This window comes from Coturnix japonica, chromosome 2 (genome assembly GCF_054131305.1).
Source record: "Coturnix japonica strain WE chromosome 2, WE-NBRP24, whole genome shotgun sequence".
Taxonomy (NCBI): Eukaryota; Metazoa; Chordata; class Aves; order Galliformes; family Phasianidae; genus Coturnix; species Coturnix japonica.
Genome location: NC_140664.1, coordinates 121,273,521 through 121,292,103, shown reverse-complemented (window position 1 = coordinate 121,292,103; position 18,583 = coordinate 121,273,521). Strand labels below are relative to the sequence as shown.

The 18,583-nt window shown below is 40.5% G+C and overlaps 1 protein-coding gene across 5 annotated transcripts in view; it reads left to right on the top strand.

Annotated features, from left to right (window-relative positions):
• The window catches only part of RSU1 (Ras suppressor protein 1), a 90,339-nt gene that overhangs the window by 4,267 nt on the left and 67,489 nt on the right, over positions 1-18,583 (top strand). For all 5 annotated transcript variants that reach the window (XR_014943071.1, XR_014943072.1, XM_085538651.1 and 2 more), the window contains 3 exons: positions 3,089-3,139; positions 14,393-14,513; positions 17,944-18,062. Coding sequence is in view for 3 of the 5 variants with exons in the window: in XM_015853476.3 (XP_015708962.1) it covers positions 3,089-3,139; positions 14,393-14,513; positions 17,944-18,062 (291 nt within the window). In the remaining 2 variants the exon portion in view is untranslated. The remainder of the gene's footprint in view (positions 1-3,088; positions 3,140-14,392; positions 14,514-17,943; positions 18,063-18,583) is intronic.

The window sequence follows — 18,583 nt, the reverse complement described above, 5'->3', positions numbered from 1 at the left end:
TGTATTCTTGAAATCCAAGTAAGTTATCTGCTGTGTATGAATCAGTGTCCTGCCAACAGGGGCTCTGAGGTCTGTGTCCCTACAGCCTCCTTTCTTTGTGTCTCCTGTGCTATTGTACAGAGTTCTGTACAATAGAGTTACAGTTATTGCCCTGTGGGATTCCCTGTGCCCTTTGCATCTCAGAGGAGCTTGTCTGCTCTGTTTGGTTCCAGCTACACCTCCTTCAGTCTTCTGGTGTTACTGGGGGGTGTTAATGTCGCTGACAACAGATGTCTGCTTATAGAGTCAGTAGTTGTGTGAAAAGGGCTTTTGATGTGTATTTGTAGGATGAGAAAGACCACAACCAGCTGATCCTACAGCACAGTCCTTTCCATGGAAGGAAGTGTGTGAGACCGAAAGACTTGGTGTTTCACCTTAATCTCACCAAAGGTCACCTCAGTGTAAGGGAGAAAGTTCATCTCCTACAGGATGGCCAAGCACTGCTTTATGCCACATCTCCTGCTCTTCAAATACATCCTGTCTGGTCTCTGAACTGGTAGTAGCTTTAGACCTTCTTGCTGTCTGGACATGGCTGCCATGCTGCTGCTGGTCCAGTACACAACTCCCTAAAGCTGTTTTCCCCTTCATGGGATGTAGGCATGTTTATGGTCAAAGATACACTGGGTTTCTTTGTCAGGCCCCAGGACTGATGGTGGGGCTTTTCAGGCAAGGTGTCTGGGTTTGGCTGAATCTGCACAGTAAGGTCCAGATTGAGAAGTCTTTGATTGATGGATTTCAGCCTTGAAATCCTTAATGTTGTGACTTTAAAGAAGAGGTGGCTCACAGAGAAGAATTAAGAGAAGTGTGTGGTATTGGTGCCTAAGTTTGAGCCTTTCCTTAAGGACTTTGTGTTGGTCTATGCTGCTGTTAAAAGGCCTGTCATGGGGACTGGTGATTTAATGTAATGAGTTTCATTATGGGCTTCACAAAGTGGCTTCAGTGAGCAGAATACCTGAGTTTTATATTCTGTTCTAAAGCTGGCAAAGCTTTGTGCAAAGTGAATGAGGTGGTCAGGGCCACAGAAGTGCTGTGGCAGCTCCAGGCTTTGTTTTCTGTTCTCTGTTTTATTTTTCCTGACATCTGGTTTTGGAACATTTGCAGCTTGGGGACAGTATTACTTGTCTAACTGGACCCTTCTTACATTAGTTAATGTGGGGTTTTAAGGGAGCTTTATGGAGAGGAGAACGTTATGTGTATAGACACACAAATATTTAAGCTGTAATAAAGAAAATATGTATCATTCTCCTTGTGCAGCTGGGCTCTGCCTGAAAGTCTTTGGCCCATTAAATACAGTGGAACAAAGCTGATCTCTTTGTGATGCTGCTGGATGTAGACAAAGCCTCAAAGCTCTACTGTGAGTTGGTTCCTTAAGTTAATTGCAGAACAAGATGGTTGTTTTTTCTTTCCCTGATCTTAAGTGCAGAGTTCAGAGAGTGGTGTGTGGAATGCACTGCTGTGTGTGAAAGGCTCGATATTAGGAAATGAGAATATCAAGACGGCATCTAAAAGATGTAGAAGCTTCTAAAAGGGAGAGAGAACTGCTGGGACAAGCAGCAGTCCAGGGGGGGCACAAATAGCATGGGAAGCTGCTGTTGAGACTTAGTGCTACGTGGAAATGAGACCATTTCCCCTGCTTTGTTACTTCGTGTCTGGATAGCTTGTGCCCTGTTTCTTCCTACAGTGATGTCTGGAGGATAGGGATCATAGAATCTCAGAATGGCTCAGGTTGGAAGGGACCTCGGAGACCATCTGTTTTCAGCCCCCTGCTGTGGGCTTAGTGGTTGAGTTGACAGCTCCTACATCAGGCACCCGATCAGGCTGCCCAAGACCCCATCCAGCCTGGCCTTGAATACCCCCAGCAAGGGGCATGCACAGCTCTGGACAGCCCGTCAGCACCCGCCTTCAACCTGGGGACACTGATACCCTACATTTGGTTCTGATCTTTGAGACTGCTCTACCCTTCTGCCCTATGGTGTTGGTTCTTACATGGTGCTCTCACAGGCTGCCCATGGACTGGGCTGCCTTCTGCCCTCTTTCTCCTTATGAGCTGTTGCAGCTGCACTTGTGTGCTTGCTCTTTAAGAGAAGTTTGGGGTGGGTGTGTTGTTTCTTCCTTTCTGCTCCTGGCCTTTCCTTCCTCCCCAGCCTGTAGCTGCAGGGGGAACTGTGACAGCCCATTTTGATTGTTCCCCGAACTTTCTGTTCTGTTTCTGCCTTTGGGTGACTGCACTTGTTCCGCTGTCGTATTACCTCTGCCTGCATTACAAGGATGGCTGAAGCAGTGCAAAGCACATTGCTGGGAGGTGTTTCCTTTACTGATACAGAGGTCTTCTCAAACTTGTGAAGTAGGAAGTATGTGTTAGCATGACCAGTTCTCACGTATAATTGTCAGGGTTCCTTGGTTCCATGAGGCGGCTGCATTCCTTTGGGCTGTCTCTGGGCTCATTGCTTGTAGAAAGCAGTGAGAGGTTCAGCCCTACAGCTGTCCTTAGGAGGGAGGAGTTCCAGACCATAGTTTCTAGGGCTGTTCTGGAGGGACAACACTGCAAATAATGGTGTAGAGGAGGAAAAATCTGAGTTTCTATAGTTCAATAAAGCATGTAAAACTGCTTCATGGGTGAAAGGATGTAAATACGAATATTGCTGCTTGGGACTTGAAGATTATGAATAGGGAAGATGGGGAGGTGTGATGTGTGTCTTGTTGCTGTTTGGGTGAATATTAATCATTTGTTTCTTTATTGAGTAGGATTCAAAAGGACAGTAAAAAAGGTGTTCCTGTACACATCCCATAGTAGTGTGTGTGGAGTCAGGCTTCTTCAGGATGGCAGGATACTGCTTGTGTTAACAGTAACAGTGACGGGAGTAAAGGAATGGAGAAGCAGTGCATCCCTAAGTCTTGAGCCTGTCTTGGGTTTTTGTATTTGTCCATATGAACTGGAGGTACTTAACTGGGGAGAGTAACTCATTGGTTTGTTTAGCAGAAAGGAATGCAAGCTTTCAGTTGCCCTGTCTGTTCGTGAACTAACTTCTTTTTCTCTCTTCATTTACAGTTACCTTGTCTCACATCACACAGCTGGTTTTGAGTCACAACAAGCTTACAAGTAAGTATTCTACTTCCTACTTCGTTGCAGCTGCAGAGCAATACATAAAAGCTACTGGTCTGTTGTTCGTGGAGTGGGTGTCACTGCTTGGAGGGTGGTCTTGGTGAAACACTTAAAGTTAAAAAGCATTGAGGTTATAAACTAGAAGTTATATTCAACATTTCTTTCTGACTTCAAAGCAGGTTTTCCACATACTAGAGTCAAGTTAGTCAGCTTCTCATAGTAGTGCCCGTTAGTAAAAAAAAATCCATTCTCTACCTTTTGAACCATTGTGCAAAAAACATTGTGTTAACCTTTGGCTGTGAGTTGTCTCTTTTTGTGCTCCCTCAGGTCAATGAAGGGAGGTGAGTGTCTCTGAACTTGAGCTGCGTAAAGTTAGGCAGGTAGCTGCACTCAGCTCAGCCACTTCAGCTCTGCAGCTTTTGGAGGGTTGTGGGCACCTTTGGACAGCATTTTTGTTCTGCTCACTTCTGTCCAAACCTGTCTGAGAGAAGGTCAGATGACACATCCGAAGTAGGATTAAGTGAATTGCTGGGGAGAAATAGGTTCTCATCTGCTGTCTGCTCTGAAGTCTTCTGAATGAGCACTGCCTGGCATAGGGGTGAAATGAGTTGTGAACGTTATTCTTGGTAAATGTGATTATTCTTTCCCTTTTTTGTTATTTAATTCTAAATCTTCTGAATGCTAATAAACTTTTGAGGACTCAATTGTCTCTTCTATATGACATCTTACAAATCTTAAATGTAGTTGATGGGTGAGTTCAGCTGAATGTACACAACTGGTTGGGCTTATATAGCAGTTAACTGTGATTCTGAGGGAGAGAAGGCAGCTGAAACTCCTGCAGTGAGACTTCAGTGAGGGTAAACTTGCATGTCTGAGAACTGAGCCAGGAGAGAGTGACATCCCTCAGCTTAAGTGCCAGAACTGCAAGCTGTGTAACTAACCTATATCCTAGTTAGAAATCTTGGCTGAAGACCTGACTGAAAGAGGAAGAAGCTTTGTTAGTAAGTGTCCAAGGATAATGCTTTCAAGTTTTGTTTTTATTCAAGAAAAAGCCAAACTAGATCATGTTTTTGGAATTAGTTCTGGTTTTCAGAACACTGGTTTAGGGGCTGCCATATTCTGCAACTGTTTTCTGTTAAATCTCAGGGTTTCTTTAATTTCTCCTTTGTTCTAAAGTAGCCCTTAGTCCAGCAAGCTTCAAGGAAATATCTGTTCTCTCAGCCTAGAGATGCTGTCCACTTATCTGTGTTTAGGTTTAGATCAGGGGACTTCTCCTGAGAAGTAACTCACTGTGTCTGAAACTCCGAACTCTTTCACAGAGTGATATAGACACTTAAATAGGCAGCACACATTTTAAAAAGGCTAAATTTGAAGTTCATATTTTCATATTTGACACTGTTGACCTAATCTTTTAAGCAAAGTAATTAATTGTCTTAGCGGATTGCTCTTAAAATGACTAGGAAGCAGGTGGCACTGACACTTGACATGCTACACTAAGGTCATATTAGCATCTTCTACTAGTTTTCTGCCATTTAAATGAGTGTTCTGCTTGCTGTTTTTTCTGCTGTTTAGAGTAAATATGTCTATCTGGAAGAATAAATATATGTGAAAATTGAATATGCATATTTTATGTAACGGCACTTCATATTTTTGCTAGCAAACTATTAAAGTAAGTAAAGTTCCATTAACAAGTATGAGAATTATGCTATTAAGTTCATCATACAGTAATGTTATTAGTATGCCATTCATTCTGCTGGTGCTTCTGTGTTTGCCTGTCTGTCAATCACTTTTTGCTAGAAGTATTCAAATCCACGTGGATTCTTCTGGAGGTTATAAGCCTTGGATTTTTGTCACCTGTTTGGTGCTGTGCTTATTAGAGGAGCCTTGAACTGGCTGCCTCTGTTCCAGGTAACCCATAAAAGAGTCAAATTCATGCTTCTGCTACTTCATGAGAACCTTTTTTTTGGCAGAACAGCTTCCAGATCAGAAGCAAAATTGTAGGGGAAGCCAAGTAGTGTTTCTGCAGTCGTGTTGGACCAGTTGCTGTGTAAGTGACAAACCTGGGATGATTCCATTTTGAGGTCTCTGCAGTGAATCAGTTGAAAGCAGAGGGAAAATCAAGTACTATTTTTTTTTTAAACTTAGACATATGGGCCAGTGTACCCATATGCTGTAGTAGACTTTTCTGTTCCATCATCCAGTGATTTCTCAAGCCAAGCCATCTCTCTACCATATAGGTGGAAAAGCTGAGAAGCAAAATTAAAGACGGTCATGTTCATGCTATCAGTGTGCATGGATTGTCTAATCTAACCAGGCATCTCCTGAACTCACTGGCTAGCATCAAAGTAAAATGGAATACAGGTCCTGAAAGTGGTCCTCGCACCTGTGGAAATCAGGGGCTGAACAACAACCCTTCAGTGTGATGGATTAATTTGGGTAAATGTGACTAAGTAGTTACAGAATCTGGAAATAAAGTTTGTGTAACTTTGATTATAGTGTTAAAATAGCAGGACACAGAATGGCTGCCTACAGGGGGAGGGAAAGGTGCTTGGGCAGAAGGGAGCTGAAGTTGGCAGGACAGATTAGACTTTGCTGGCTGTTCTCTTTGTGCCAGTGGGATTGTAAGCAAGAAATAAAGCAATGAAGAACTTCCTTTTTTTAAAGGGAACATCTCAGCACACGTACTGTGGCTTAAGCATTCCCTGAGTTTGTTTTTTCTGGCAGAGCTGTGAATCTGAACTACTTAGGCTTTAAGTATGAAATGGTACTGGAAATTCTAGACTTCAGACAGATAGCCTAATGTGAAGAAATGTTTGATTACTTCACATCCTAGTATAGTCACATTTATTACCCCTAATTGGAATGCTGATTAAGGTAAGCAGTATGGGAACTGTGCTTGAAGTGCTTTCAGCAGCTCAGGTTAACCACAGTCCGAGCCAGCAGAACACAGAAAAACATGCCTGGAAAGCAGAGTGGGATGTCAAAGGTTATTTTAGCACTGACGATAGGTGAGTGCTGACCATATGCTGTAAGTTCTCTTTATGGTAGTGTCTAACAATTATTTGACCTACCTACATCATAGATTAATTGATACTGTAGTCATTAGGAGAAATCCATTCAAAGGTTCTAGCGTTTTAATTCTTATGTACTTGGAGCCTGCAAGTATTTCTGCTCAGTAGAAATACCAGCAATGTATGGTTTGTCCATTAGAGGTCGCTGTTTAAGTATCTTTAGCTTCTTACTTCCCTGAAAAAAGCTTCTGCCCTGCTGTCAATTCAGTCTGACTCACAGGTAGCACTGAACAGTAGCTCAGGTTTGCTGTCCTCCTCAGTCTCCTTGACCTCATATGATCCTGTGCTTCCCAGCTTTACCATACGCTTCTGCTGCATTTAAACATCCTCAGAAGTTGTCAGCTGTTCATAGGTTCCTCCTGACTATTTTTTTATCCTTTTGCTTTCTGATTCTTTGCCCAGTATTATCAAGTGACCAAATTATGAAAGATAAGTGAAAAATGTTTTGCTTTGGAAACCTCCCATGCAGGTATTGCCTTACATCACGTTCACTGTCCTCTTGTATCTTTCCTCCATGCTGCTATCTGCTGCCATTCTTTGGTGTTTCCTAACAAATGCTTCTTCCTTGGTACTCGAGTGTAATGCTCAACTCCTAGTGATTTCCTTTTTGTGAGATAGTCTATTAGCTTTTTGCTGCTGGTTTCCATTTCCATGCCTGAATTTTATTCCCAAATCAACTTTCTGATCCTACCAGAACAGCTTTTTCTCATTAACAGTGTTCCTTAGACAGCCTAATAGTTACGTATTACCATTCTTGTGCATTTTCCCTTCCAGCAGAGCTTGCAGGGTTTTCTTGCTGCTCATACTGCTTACTGCTGCTTTGCTCTACCACCTCTAAATTGTCTTGCTCAGTGTTTGATCAGCACGAAGCTTGTCCCCTCATTGCTATTAACCCTCTTGACTATGTCCTTAATCTAATTTGAACTGCTGCTGAATTCCCTTATTGTCACTCTTAGGTTAGGCCGTTTCTTGTAGAAGTCACCTTTCTGGCTGTGCTGTGTGCCCAGGTGTGTTGGAGGTTGTATAGAGGCAGGTACCAACTGCACATCTCAGCACTGAAATGCTCCCGCTGTTTTGTTCTCCAGGCTGCTGAAATGTGCTGTGGGGTCTCCCAAATGCCCGTGTACTCTGTGTCGCTTCTTTTCCCTGCTCCCTTTTGAGACATGTGCTATGCTGTTGTGCTAACATGATACACCCCAAATGCAAGTGTGTTATTAGTGTAGTGGAAGCAAGGCAGTGTCCAAAGCACAATGTTTCTGCCTGATACAGTGGGCTCTCAGCCCTGTTTAGGAATGTGCTTGAAGTTAATATGCCTTTAGTTCCAGATGTAGATGCAGTTTGGTTACACCTCCTGTTTCTGGAGCAAAGATCTCTGAAGGGAGATGTCTTTATGAATGCGGTGCACAGGAGGAGATGAGAAGGAAGGCAAAGGAGATCTCTGCATGTGCTGAACTGCATTTGTGACATCTGAGTTCTGCTCAAATGTTTAGATTAAATACCTTGTTAGCTTTTTGCTTTCCCCTGAAAAAAGCTTTGGTTCAGAGGAAGTACAGATGGCAGAGTAATTCAGCTTTAAATAATAGAAGCTTGGGTTTTTAAGTAGCTTTGGGGAATGAAGCAGAAGAATTTATGAAGGATTATTGTTCTACAGTGTTCTGTAGGAATTCCTCATGAAATGTCCCCAGTTTTAGCGTAAATAGTTAAATGTTGTGATGTATGGAAACAACTTTGCATCCTGAGTTAGTGAATGTACTAATGCAGCCCTGGGCAAATATTGTTTACCTCTAGCATAACTCTTCTGAAGCTGCTGCACATTCCTCTCTTTAAAAGGCACCTGCAAACATATTAGTTCATTTTTCTTGGGTCTCAATGTTCTCTGATGTATCAGTACAAATTCTTTGTCTTATCTCCCCCAGTGGCTTAAAATCTTTGTAATGGCTTTTACCATCAGCATTTCTCCATGTATTTGTACAAGTAGTAATGTAAAACTGTTAGAGATCCTTTGGTCATTTTGAAATTGCCATCTTCAAAGCTAGTGAATTCGGCACAGATGAACTGATTTCATTGAAGGGCTTAATTTTGTACCATCCTAAGGAACTTACTATCTAAGAAGTTGAATGGAATTTTTTTGTTGTTGTTGGTAATAGTGAAGGAGGGAGGTGTGGAGAGGTAGTGTGGATTTGAGGGGTAACTTAATGTAGTTTTATATACTTGTCTTACAGTTTGTTCTTAGCTGTTCCTTGTTATCAGTGTGTAACGATGATCTGAGCTGTAACAAGGTGATGCAGCCATTACTTGTTTTTTACACATGGCAGAGCATTTTGTCTGAGCTGCTCATAAAACAACTGCTTAAAGCTGGAATACCACAGTCCTCCAGAATACTTGCGTATCAAACTAATTCAGAAAGCTTTGCTAATCTTGCTTTCTTCAAGGTAATGTGTAGAAATGAGGGGCCATAGTTAAATCCATACTTTCATACCTGTGTACACTGAGCTTATTGTATCCCTTAGTGCTATAAAATCAGCCAGCAAAAATCAGGTTTTGTGGCTTTAGTTCTTTACCAATATCTATCTGACTTGTTTTCAATTTAGCAATCCCTTCCTAACCTCCCTAACCTGGCTTTGAGTATTTTTCTCAAAACTTTTAGGAGCACCTTAAGTGTTATTTTCTGACAAGACTGTAGTGGTTTTGCTCGATGTGACTTATTTCCCAGCGTCTTTTCAGCTTCTGTTGTTCTTGCATCACTTCTCCTTAGTCTCTGCCTTCTAAATTAAAGCCATTTATTGATAAATTGCTTTGCTAGCACTGTAGCACATTGGTGGCACGTACTCATAAATGTGTTTTCATAACGGCAGTGCTTCTGTGGATAATTGCAAAGCAGTGTGCTGGTTTCTGGGAAAACTGAAGATGAAGGAAACCAGTCCATTTTTAATGTTTCCAGTGTGCAGAAGGTTGGTATATGTCTTTGGAGGAGTGTGGAGGAAGGGCAAAAGGGGAAAACTCGAACTACATGATGTGTAAATTAAGTACTGAGTGCTTCACTTGGGATGAAGATTCTCTCTGGTTAACTGCCAAGTATGATATCAGCTTGCCCATGAATATTTAAAATGAAAACTGTTGTGTTCTCCCTCTGTTAATTCCCCTTTCATTTTGGTGAAGCTGATTGCTTCTCTCAGTACAACAGAAATCTTGTTAAATTAATCTAAACCTGACTCCAGCTCTAGCAGTACAGTTGCACTGGATGCACAGTATGCATTATAGATTTCATATTCAGAATTCTTCCTCCCCCGTGAAATGTGAGTAACGTTTCATGTGGCTGTGACCTTTACTCTGAGGGATCCTTACTCATGCAAAGTTCCTGTTGAGCTAACTGGATTAACAACAGTCTGCAGAACTGGGTTTGTTACGCTGTGGCCCGCAGGTTTCCTTGTAGGTTTAAGCAGATTCTTGCTTTTGGCAAGAAAACGTTGCTTGAGATCTGCACCAGACTATGGCACTCCCAAAGTTCTGTACCAAGTTCTCTTTACTCTTGACCTGCTTATAAATGGAATGGTTTAATGAGAAACTGGCATAGACTCAGTACTACTTGTCAGAAAAGAGATTTATATTTTAATAGCTCTTCTGGATAAATATTCCCTTAGAACCTTTAAAGGTTCTACTTAATGTCATGTTCCTAGGTGCTGCCTAATTAGTTCATTAACTGGAGAAGCATTCTGGAAAAAAAAAAAAATGGATTCTGCAGCTTAAAGTTTCTAAGGATGATAGTCAAAGAAAATAATCTTAAGTAATTAAAATCCTTATTTCAGTTGATGTCTGATTCAGAACCCACTGGATTAAATGGGAGGCTTCTGTAACCTTTGAATAACATTTATTGAAGAGATTACTTGGTTCACAGTTTTATGAATAGGCAGGTGTTATAGATACTGCTTTTCCAAGCAGCAGTGAGAAAAAAATGTTTATTTTGAACATTCAGTGTCGAGATATAAATGAATTGATGTGTTTCTCTCAGTTTACATATCATGCGCTCTACTCGTGAAGTCTTGTATTTTTCACTAACTCATTTCCCTTCTCCAATTGGTGCTCTATCAACAGTATGAGCTGTTTTCCTTCAAAAGGTAGAAGTAAAATATAAATTTTGATTGGAGTATTCTAATACAGCTCTCAGAAATGTTTGTATTGATGTCAGTACATACTAAATGCAAAAAAAAAACAACAAACAAAAAGGCTATGCTTCATCTATAGATGAAAAGCAGGGGGAGACTTTATCTTGCAAACACCTGAGTTTGTGTACATCTAAAATTGTGAGGTTTCTTCTTTTTTTTTCTAACTGTTCTCCAGTGCTCTGTAGAATGAGCCTGGAGATCATTTGTAGAAATTGAGACTTACCAGAAAACTGGCTCATTTTCGTCTGTGAAGGGCTCTGCCACCACAGAGGAACTGTATGGAAACCTCAGGTCAAAGACAGAAGAGAACCTCTGTCACCCTGCTTTACTGGAAAGGGTTACAGCTGAGATAAATTTTACTCCAAAGTGCTTTAACTGATACAAATGCTCCTAGCACAATAGCTGGCTCAGCTAAAAGATTGATCTAACCCAGTATTTATTCTCCAACAGAGGGCAACATTAGACTTCAAGTAAGTAGTCTTGTGATGACTCCTGACTCGCTGTGTGGAGTGAACTGAGGTCTGGGTCCAGGACACTTAGATGTGGAGCTGTCGAGGTTCTGAGCAGTGGTGTTTAATCTTCCATATAAACGTTTCCGAAATCATAGCAGAACTATTGAACATAGGAATAAAGTTGTGCTTTGAGTGAAAGGCTGCCCTTAAGAGCTGTTTTCATTCCTAAAGAATTGCCACTAATGTCAGGGTGAAAAAGAGCCTGTTTGTTCTTAAAACCTTTGAAGTATAACAAGTTGCCAATACTTATTTGCAGAAGCATGAACAAAGATCTCTTGCTGCTTCATGTGCAGCTTGTAGACTCTTTTCCTCTCAGCCAAGCTCTTGAAATCAAGATGAGATCTATAGCTGTCACAGTGAATCTCTGTATGCAATTCCTAGTTCTGAACAAGGGGAGGGAAGCTTTGTGTGGTCTTGCAATGTGAAGCTTAATATGAATGGGGCTTCGTGATGTGACTGAAGCTTCACGGGAGAATGTAAAGGCACTGGGCTGCCAACTTTTACTAGCATTTGCTGGGGAGGAGTTTAGTTGTTAATGGCATTGGGCAGCAGATGGTCTTAGAAGAGTTGTTAAGACTGCGGATCTTACTGTAAATATGTGGGTGAATGGAACCAGGATGCTGACAGTTCATTCTCACAGCTCATCATGAGAAGGTGACTCGAGTGGAATTCAGTATTGCCAGAACATGAATTTCTTGGTATTTGGCAGTCTGCTGTAAATCTGTGAAGAACTCTGCAGCTTAGCGGTGTGTTGGTAGTAAGGATATTTAGTCGTGTAAAGCTGCAAAGAACACGATGCCTCATCAACTTTTCTTGACCGTTGCTCATCTCTAGACATGGAGGTACTGAATGTGTGTGGTTTGGTTATGAGAGCAACACTGGAGTTAATTTCAGTCTTCTGCTTCTTAGAATCCACAGAACGTTCCTTCATGTACATATGAATCTAAATTGTTGAATCAGAAAATAAGCCATGACAGGAAAAAGGTCCTTTCTCTCCTGCCACAGCTCTCAAGCAACCACTCTGTTTTCCATTTCACAAATCACCTCTACCCCCTCCACACAGTAAAAAAAAAATAAAATGTAGATGCGGATGAGGGGTTTGTTTTGATTTAAAAGGCTGACACAAAGTATTTCATCCAAATCCTTTGCTAAAATTATAGTCTTTTCCATAACCTGCTTAGCCGTGCAGTTTTTAGTATGGCTTGAAGGAAATAATAAGAGGAAGTTATAATACAGCAGTGTCCTAAGAGTGATTCACAGCAGTGTGTGGAAATTATACAGATATATTGGATACCTAGCAGCCACTGGACAAGGGTACAGCTGCTGTTGTTCACAGGGGACACTTACTCACACCCATACCCTGACAAAAGAAAACCAAATTAAAAATCTCTTATAAACTGGCCATAGGATGTTAAGTTTTCCCCTGTGTTTGCAAGTGGGATGAGTGGATAGAATTTGAAACTCTTCACTGTGTAACCCACTTACACTGGTTCCTTCAGTATAGGCACAGACTTCACAAGCAAATCTTGGGAAGCCATTTTCTTCATGTGTCAGTACCAGGGTGTTGTCTTTTTCACAAGTAGTTTCATGTGGCGATTTTATTGGTTATATGAAGACTTCTTCATTTGAGGGCTGTTCACTTTCTTCCTTGAAATGATTCTTCCTCTATGCAATCTCATAGCCAAAGTCAGAAATGAGAGGCAAGCTCAATTTGTTCATGAGGGGGAAACAAACTGTTTTGAACAAGCATTTGAAGAGACAAATCCACTAAATCAGCATCATTATCTCGAGGTAATCCATATCTCTTGTCAGGCCCCTGGGAGGGTACTTGTCCCTGTGTTTGTAATAATACTATTGTCCTTGGTGCAAAATATGCTTTTTGTTGAGTTTGAGATAATTTCAATTCATTGATTGTGACGCTTTTCAGCCTGAATAGCTGAAGTGCAGAACTGACTTGCCATCGATGTGAAGTTAGGTTTGGTAAGGCTTGTCTGCTGAATGCCAAATGGTTGTTTCAGTGTAGCCCTGTGTTACACTTGGCATAACTTGTGTCAGATTGAACAGAATTCTCCAGAAGAGTGAAATCTTTTATGCTGTCAGAAAGGTCAAAGTTGTTATTAATTGTATCAACAGTATAACTGAAGGACAACTGCACTTGACCTCTGAATTGCTTAGGCTTTGAGACTAAACTTAAAACCTGTATTTGCTAATGCTTCTGTTCCCTAATCTTGCATGAATGTAGCATCTCTTTGAAAAGAGCAGAAACGTGGCTTGCCAGTCCATTACGTCTCATCAAAGTCAAATTATAAAGTCTAATTTCTGAAAGGAAAACATTTTAATAGTGGTAATTACTGTTCTGGTGAAATATTGAGGCTGGAAGCAGCTGAATTATGTCAATTAAAATCCTTAGTTAACTTCTGTTAGGGAATAATTTAAAACAATGGTAGCAGTACATTACCCTTGCCTTTCTGAAGATGCTTAATTCTTGCCATTGTTGAGTTATGGGCACACACGGACCAGCTGAAATATACCACAAAGTGAAGGCTTTTAAATATTAGGATTTGCCTTGATGATTTAATGAAAACTATGTTAAAAATGTCCTGTGACGAATATGACCCTCAACAGTAGTATTTATGTAGTATAATCAAAGTGCTTGTTAGGGAATCCCATTACTGTGAACAAGGTAATTATGCTTATAATCTACTAAATGTGACATGCTATAACGTTCTGCTTTGTAAACATTATTGATTCCATTTTAAGACTGAGATTGCCTCATGCCACCAAATAAATGCAATAAAATCTTCCCATTATTTAGATATGTGCCCTATGGGTTCTTGCTGCAGTTGAAATTAAGCCTGAGCCAAGCTGAATATTGAACACCAGTGCAAGCTTCAGTGCAGGCTGTCTGTCAGCCTCCTTCTGTGTAAACTTCAGTTACAGGGAGAGAAGATGCAAATCTGAAGAGTGTTTTAACCTCATCTGCACAGGCACATCCAGATAGTGCTTCAGCCTTAACTGTTCATGTTTCCAGATAACCAGATATTGATTTGTGTGCAATTGAATGTAACCGTGTCTGTAGACACTCACTCATGGGAGGTAGTCAATAACTAGCTTGGCTAAATGGTTCACCTTTTAAGGCTGAAGTTACATTTCTGTAGTCGCTGTTCAGTATTAGCAGATAGGAACTTGGATGTGAGATAATTTGAGCACTCAGCAGATCTGTGAGAAGAGTTTGTTGTGCTTGTTTCTCTGCCATGGCTCCCTGTAAAGTACTCTGACCTACAGTAGTTGTAATTTTTGAACAGTGCCAGGTGGTTCCCGTCAGTAAGGAGAGTTGGTGCTACATAGGAAGCTTCTTTAATACAGGCATTGTTTTTATTGCAGGTAGCTGTTAGCAGCTGAATAGAAACAGCATCTATACAAACAGCAAACAACAGGTGCTAGCAAAGTGCCTGTAGTCTGTGTAGCTTGCCCTAACTGCAGTCTCTAAAAACTTTCTCACAGCTGTGCCAGCAAACATCGCAGACCTGAGAAACATAGAAGTGCTCAACTTCTTCAACAACCAGATTGAGGAGCTGCCTACACAGATTAGCAGCCTTCAGAAGCTCAAACACCTGAATCTTGGGTGCGTATCTTAATGCTCAAACTTGCTGTAATGGAGATGCTGTCAAAGACTATCACAACTGAACTTAAATCTTCTTATTTTTGCTATTTAAGTTTATTTTTGTAAATGTGATGAGAACATGGATGTAACCATATTTGCAACTCTTGACTATCTCATCCAGAGTGCTTAGCTAGTGTTCTGGGTAATCAGATACATAAGAAAGATCAAGCATTCACTCTGAAACACTGATAACTAAAGGCAAAAGCAACTTGCATTCATCTAATGCTGAAGCCAGACCCAACAAGTAATGAATTTTACTTTCCTAACAACCGTCAATTCTGTAGCAAGAGCCAGCCTTAATTTTTATGCTCTGTTTTGTAAAAAGCTGAAATAAATGTTAAATTTTCTATGTTAATTTGGGACTTTAATTCCAAAGTCCCAAATTTGTGATTAAAGAAATCTCAATTTTAATTAAATCTGTAAAGGCAGCTGCAAGTCCTTATTGAATATGGAATGCATTTCATTCAACAAAGTGGTACTGGCTGAATTAGAATCAGAGAAACTCGTGTTAAGTGTTCAGGTACCATATTCAAGTAGAGTTGGTGGCATTCCATTATAACTACAGTAGCAGAAGACTTTCTTGAATTATTAAAATGAACCTGAAATGAACTTTCTTGAAACTAATTGGACACATTAAAGTATAACTGCTTAGGAAAGCATTGGTGAGGGGAAGCTTTAATTTTGTAGGCTTCTCATGGAAAGAATGTTTGGATTATAAATTCAACTTTTGGAAACCTTAATTTAACTGAGTTTGTTTTACTATTTGAAATATCAAATAACTTTGGCTGGGCTTTAAGTATCCAGCTTTAGGTACTTTTGTAAAGTGCTGATAATTGAATTGCTTCCTGAACTGCTGGCATGCAAATAAACATTTTCAAGATGATGTGTCTTCTCTGGTCTTTGTTTGATCTCGTTAGATCTCTACTGTGCCCTAATAGCTGTCTGAACTTGGAACTGATCATGAATTAATGTTTGCTCTGAGAAGTAGAACTTTATGCAGCTTGGGGTTTGGCAAATTTAGAATGGTATACAGAAGTGCTGCTTTATATGGAGGGGGAAGAATTTCCATCAAGTTATTTCCATCAATTAAAGAAGTGACAAGTGTTAATGTAATTCAAATATGGATCTTCAACACTTTTCCTATTGTAGAGTCAGGAAGTATCCTGAGTTGGAAGGGGCCTACAAGGATTTTGTAATTTAAATGCTCTTTCTCAAGGTCCACCATCTTCTGGGCTAGAGATTTACAGCCTGGAGTATAGCAATGCAAAAAATAGGTTCTGAAGTGTCAATTTAAGGACAAACTGCCCTGACTGAGTAGTTCGTCTGGGTGGGAACCCTGTTGTCATCTGCAGAGCACGTGTGCACACACAAGGCATCAAAACAGATGGAAGATGGAAGAGGGATGGCTTGAGTAATATTTCTGGGAGGATTTCAGTGCAAAAGGGTCAAGAGGTTTGGTAGGAAGTGGAAGGTGTATGTACTGCTATGCTGAAACTAGAATGGGAAATTTTGTTTGCATAGTCCTTGGCAGGGCCTTTCAGCTAGTTCTTGTTCTATACCAAAGAACAAGTCTTCTGTCTGTTACAAACAGGAGATTCGTTCTCTTCCTGTTCTTTGCCTACAAAAGGGAAGACCATCGGGGCCTTTATCTCTTACAACTGAAAAAGCAGCTGCTTTTAGTCTTAACAAATAAAAACTGTTTCTAAAGCAGTGACAGATCTCCAGGAGTAACAGTGGAGAATGTTCTTTTGTGTCTTAGTAGCTGCCACTTCAGCTGTAATACTAGGTGCATGTCCTTTGTAGAACAGGGCAATCTGTTTTCCCACTTACCACCTGCTGTATGGTAAGACATCCTACGAGCAAGAACATGCAATTAATATGGGCAAAGTTCTTCACAGGAGTTCCATGACAGGAAGATTAGGATTTTAATTCTGTGGAATTCTTCTGGGACAAAGTCCTTTACAAATGTTTGACTCTTACTACCTGATCCTTTTGAGTTACATTAATGAGTCTGTTAAATTGGGGTCCAGCTGATTTGCTAATGGTAATGCCAGCTGTACGTTGTCTACACATCGCATAGCAAATGGAGCCTGTCTTGTTGTGTAATACGAATGGTTTATTAGATCTGGGTTTGTTAACAGTGTGCAGAAGTAACTTTGGCACTTGTTAATCTTCATCTCATGATATTAAGTACTGCTGCACTCAGTGAGAATGTACTTTTCTACATGTGCAGACAAATGAGTGAGATGGTTCCTCAGCTGTGGCTGTTGCTGTTTATCACTTCTTGTCAGAAAGAGAGTTAAATTCAGGAAATGTTAAAAGATAATGTGGAAGTCGTGTTTGTTTCCCCAAATCATGCAAGAACTAATTTCTTTATTCCTTAAAATAACTACCCATAATCTTACACACTGTTCCTGAAGGCGTCTACCTTCTCTTTTCTGTTTTCAAACCCTGGTAACAAATGAAGCAAGATCCCACTTTGTATCCAGTGTGCGTGTCCTGAAGACAATATAAATAAACTGATAGTTCTGTGGTTCAGCCAGAGCTCTACTTCATCTATAAACTGTGAGGGTATTTTAATATCATCTCCAGCTTGCTTGCCTTCCTTCGTCATTGCAACCACTCCAGACATTACCTGAGTTTTTTAATTCCAGCAATTTGAGTTTAGGTGGAGATTTCTGTCCTCCTGTATCCTGTTTGTTCCAAGTTATCAGACAAACCTTTTCATTGTCAGTTTTCCCCTTGTAGTTCTGGCTGTTGCCACTGGGAACTACAGTCCTGAACCCTGCAAGACTGGTTGAATAAGCTCTATTTAGACTCAAGCCTTATCAATTAGAGGGGCAACTGCTTTTTGCATTGTGCTCCCTAAACACCCATGGTTATGGCAGACAAGCGATGGTCTTAAGAACAGCAGCTTTCAATGTGTGTAAATGTCATAGAGCTGAAGTATTCCTGCTCGTGTCTGGTGAAGAAATACCCTATGTGGGGGACAGCAGATGGTCAAGATGCTGTGAGGTACAAAATAGTGGTTCATGGTTTAGCTAGCTAGAAGATGGGTCAGCTGCCAAGGACTGGTTTGCTCCATGGCACACTGCTGAAGCTGAACACAGCACCACTTTCCCTTTTGCTCCCTTTTTCAGGTGTGGCTCTTTGATCAGCATAGCAGGCTGTGATACAGAGAAGACATAGATTTTGGAAATACATATCAAAGTGAGAGCTGAGAAAAGTCTGCATCACAGAAGACTTGCTCAGTATCTTATAGCGAACTAAACAAAAGGAAAATGAAGTCTGGTATAGGTTAGGCTTTTTAGCAATGAGAATGTTGTTCGTTATCCCTGCCAGATGAACAGCACACTGATGTCATGTTTTGTTTTTTTTCTCTCGTGTACAGCATGAACAGATTAAATACCTTGCCAAGGGGGTTTGGATCTTTACCAGCACTGGAGGTTCTTGACTTGACTTACAACAACTTAAATGAAAATTCACTACCTGGAAACTTCTTCTATCTGAGTAAGGAACTTTTAAAAAAACTCTACAAATCTTTGTGATGCGGCGCTTTGCTTTCTGCACTTGAAATTTATTTGATGGAGACCAAACTCGAACAGAATTTTTCTGTTATTTATGTTTTTCGTCTTTGAATACCTCTTGAATATTTCTACACAGCTCAACGATATTTGTCACTGATATACAGTTACCTGACATCTTTGAACATGAGAAGACTTACTTAGTTTTCTTCTGAGTAACATTTCCTTTGTCCCCATGCTCGGTTCAAGCATTCTGTAGGCTCACAAGCTCCAGAGGGGAATATACTGTTGTGCAAAGCAACTTTTGTACATTGACTCTGGAAACAATTGTGTTTGTGATGGTTAATTATGGAAACAGTTTTAACAGCTTGGGGGTGTTGAACTGATCAATATGTTAAAAACATGCAAAAAAAAAAATTGCTAAGGTTACAAGGTTTGGCAGATAGATAGCAGAACTAAGCTGATCTTTGTTATGTTAGAAAATATGCTCACATAGTTAAAGATATT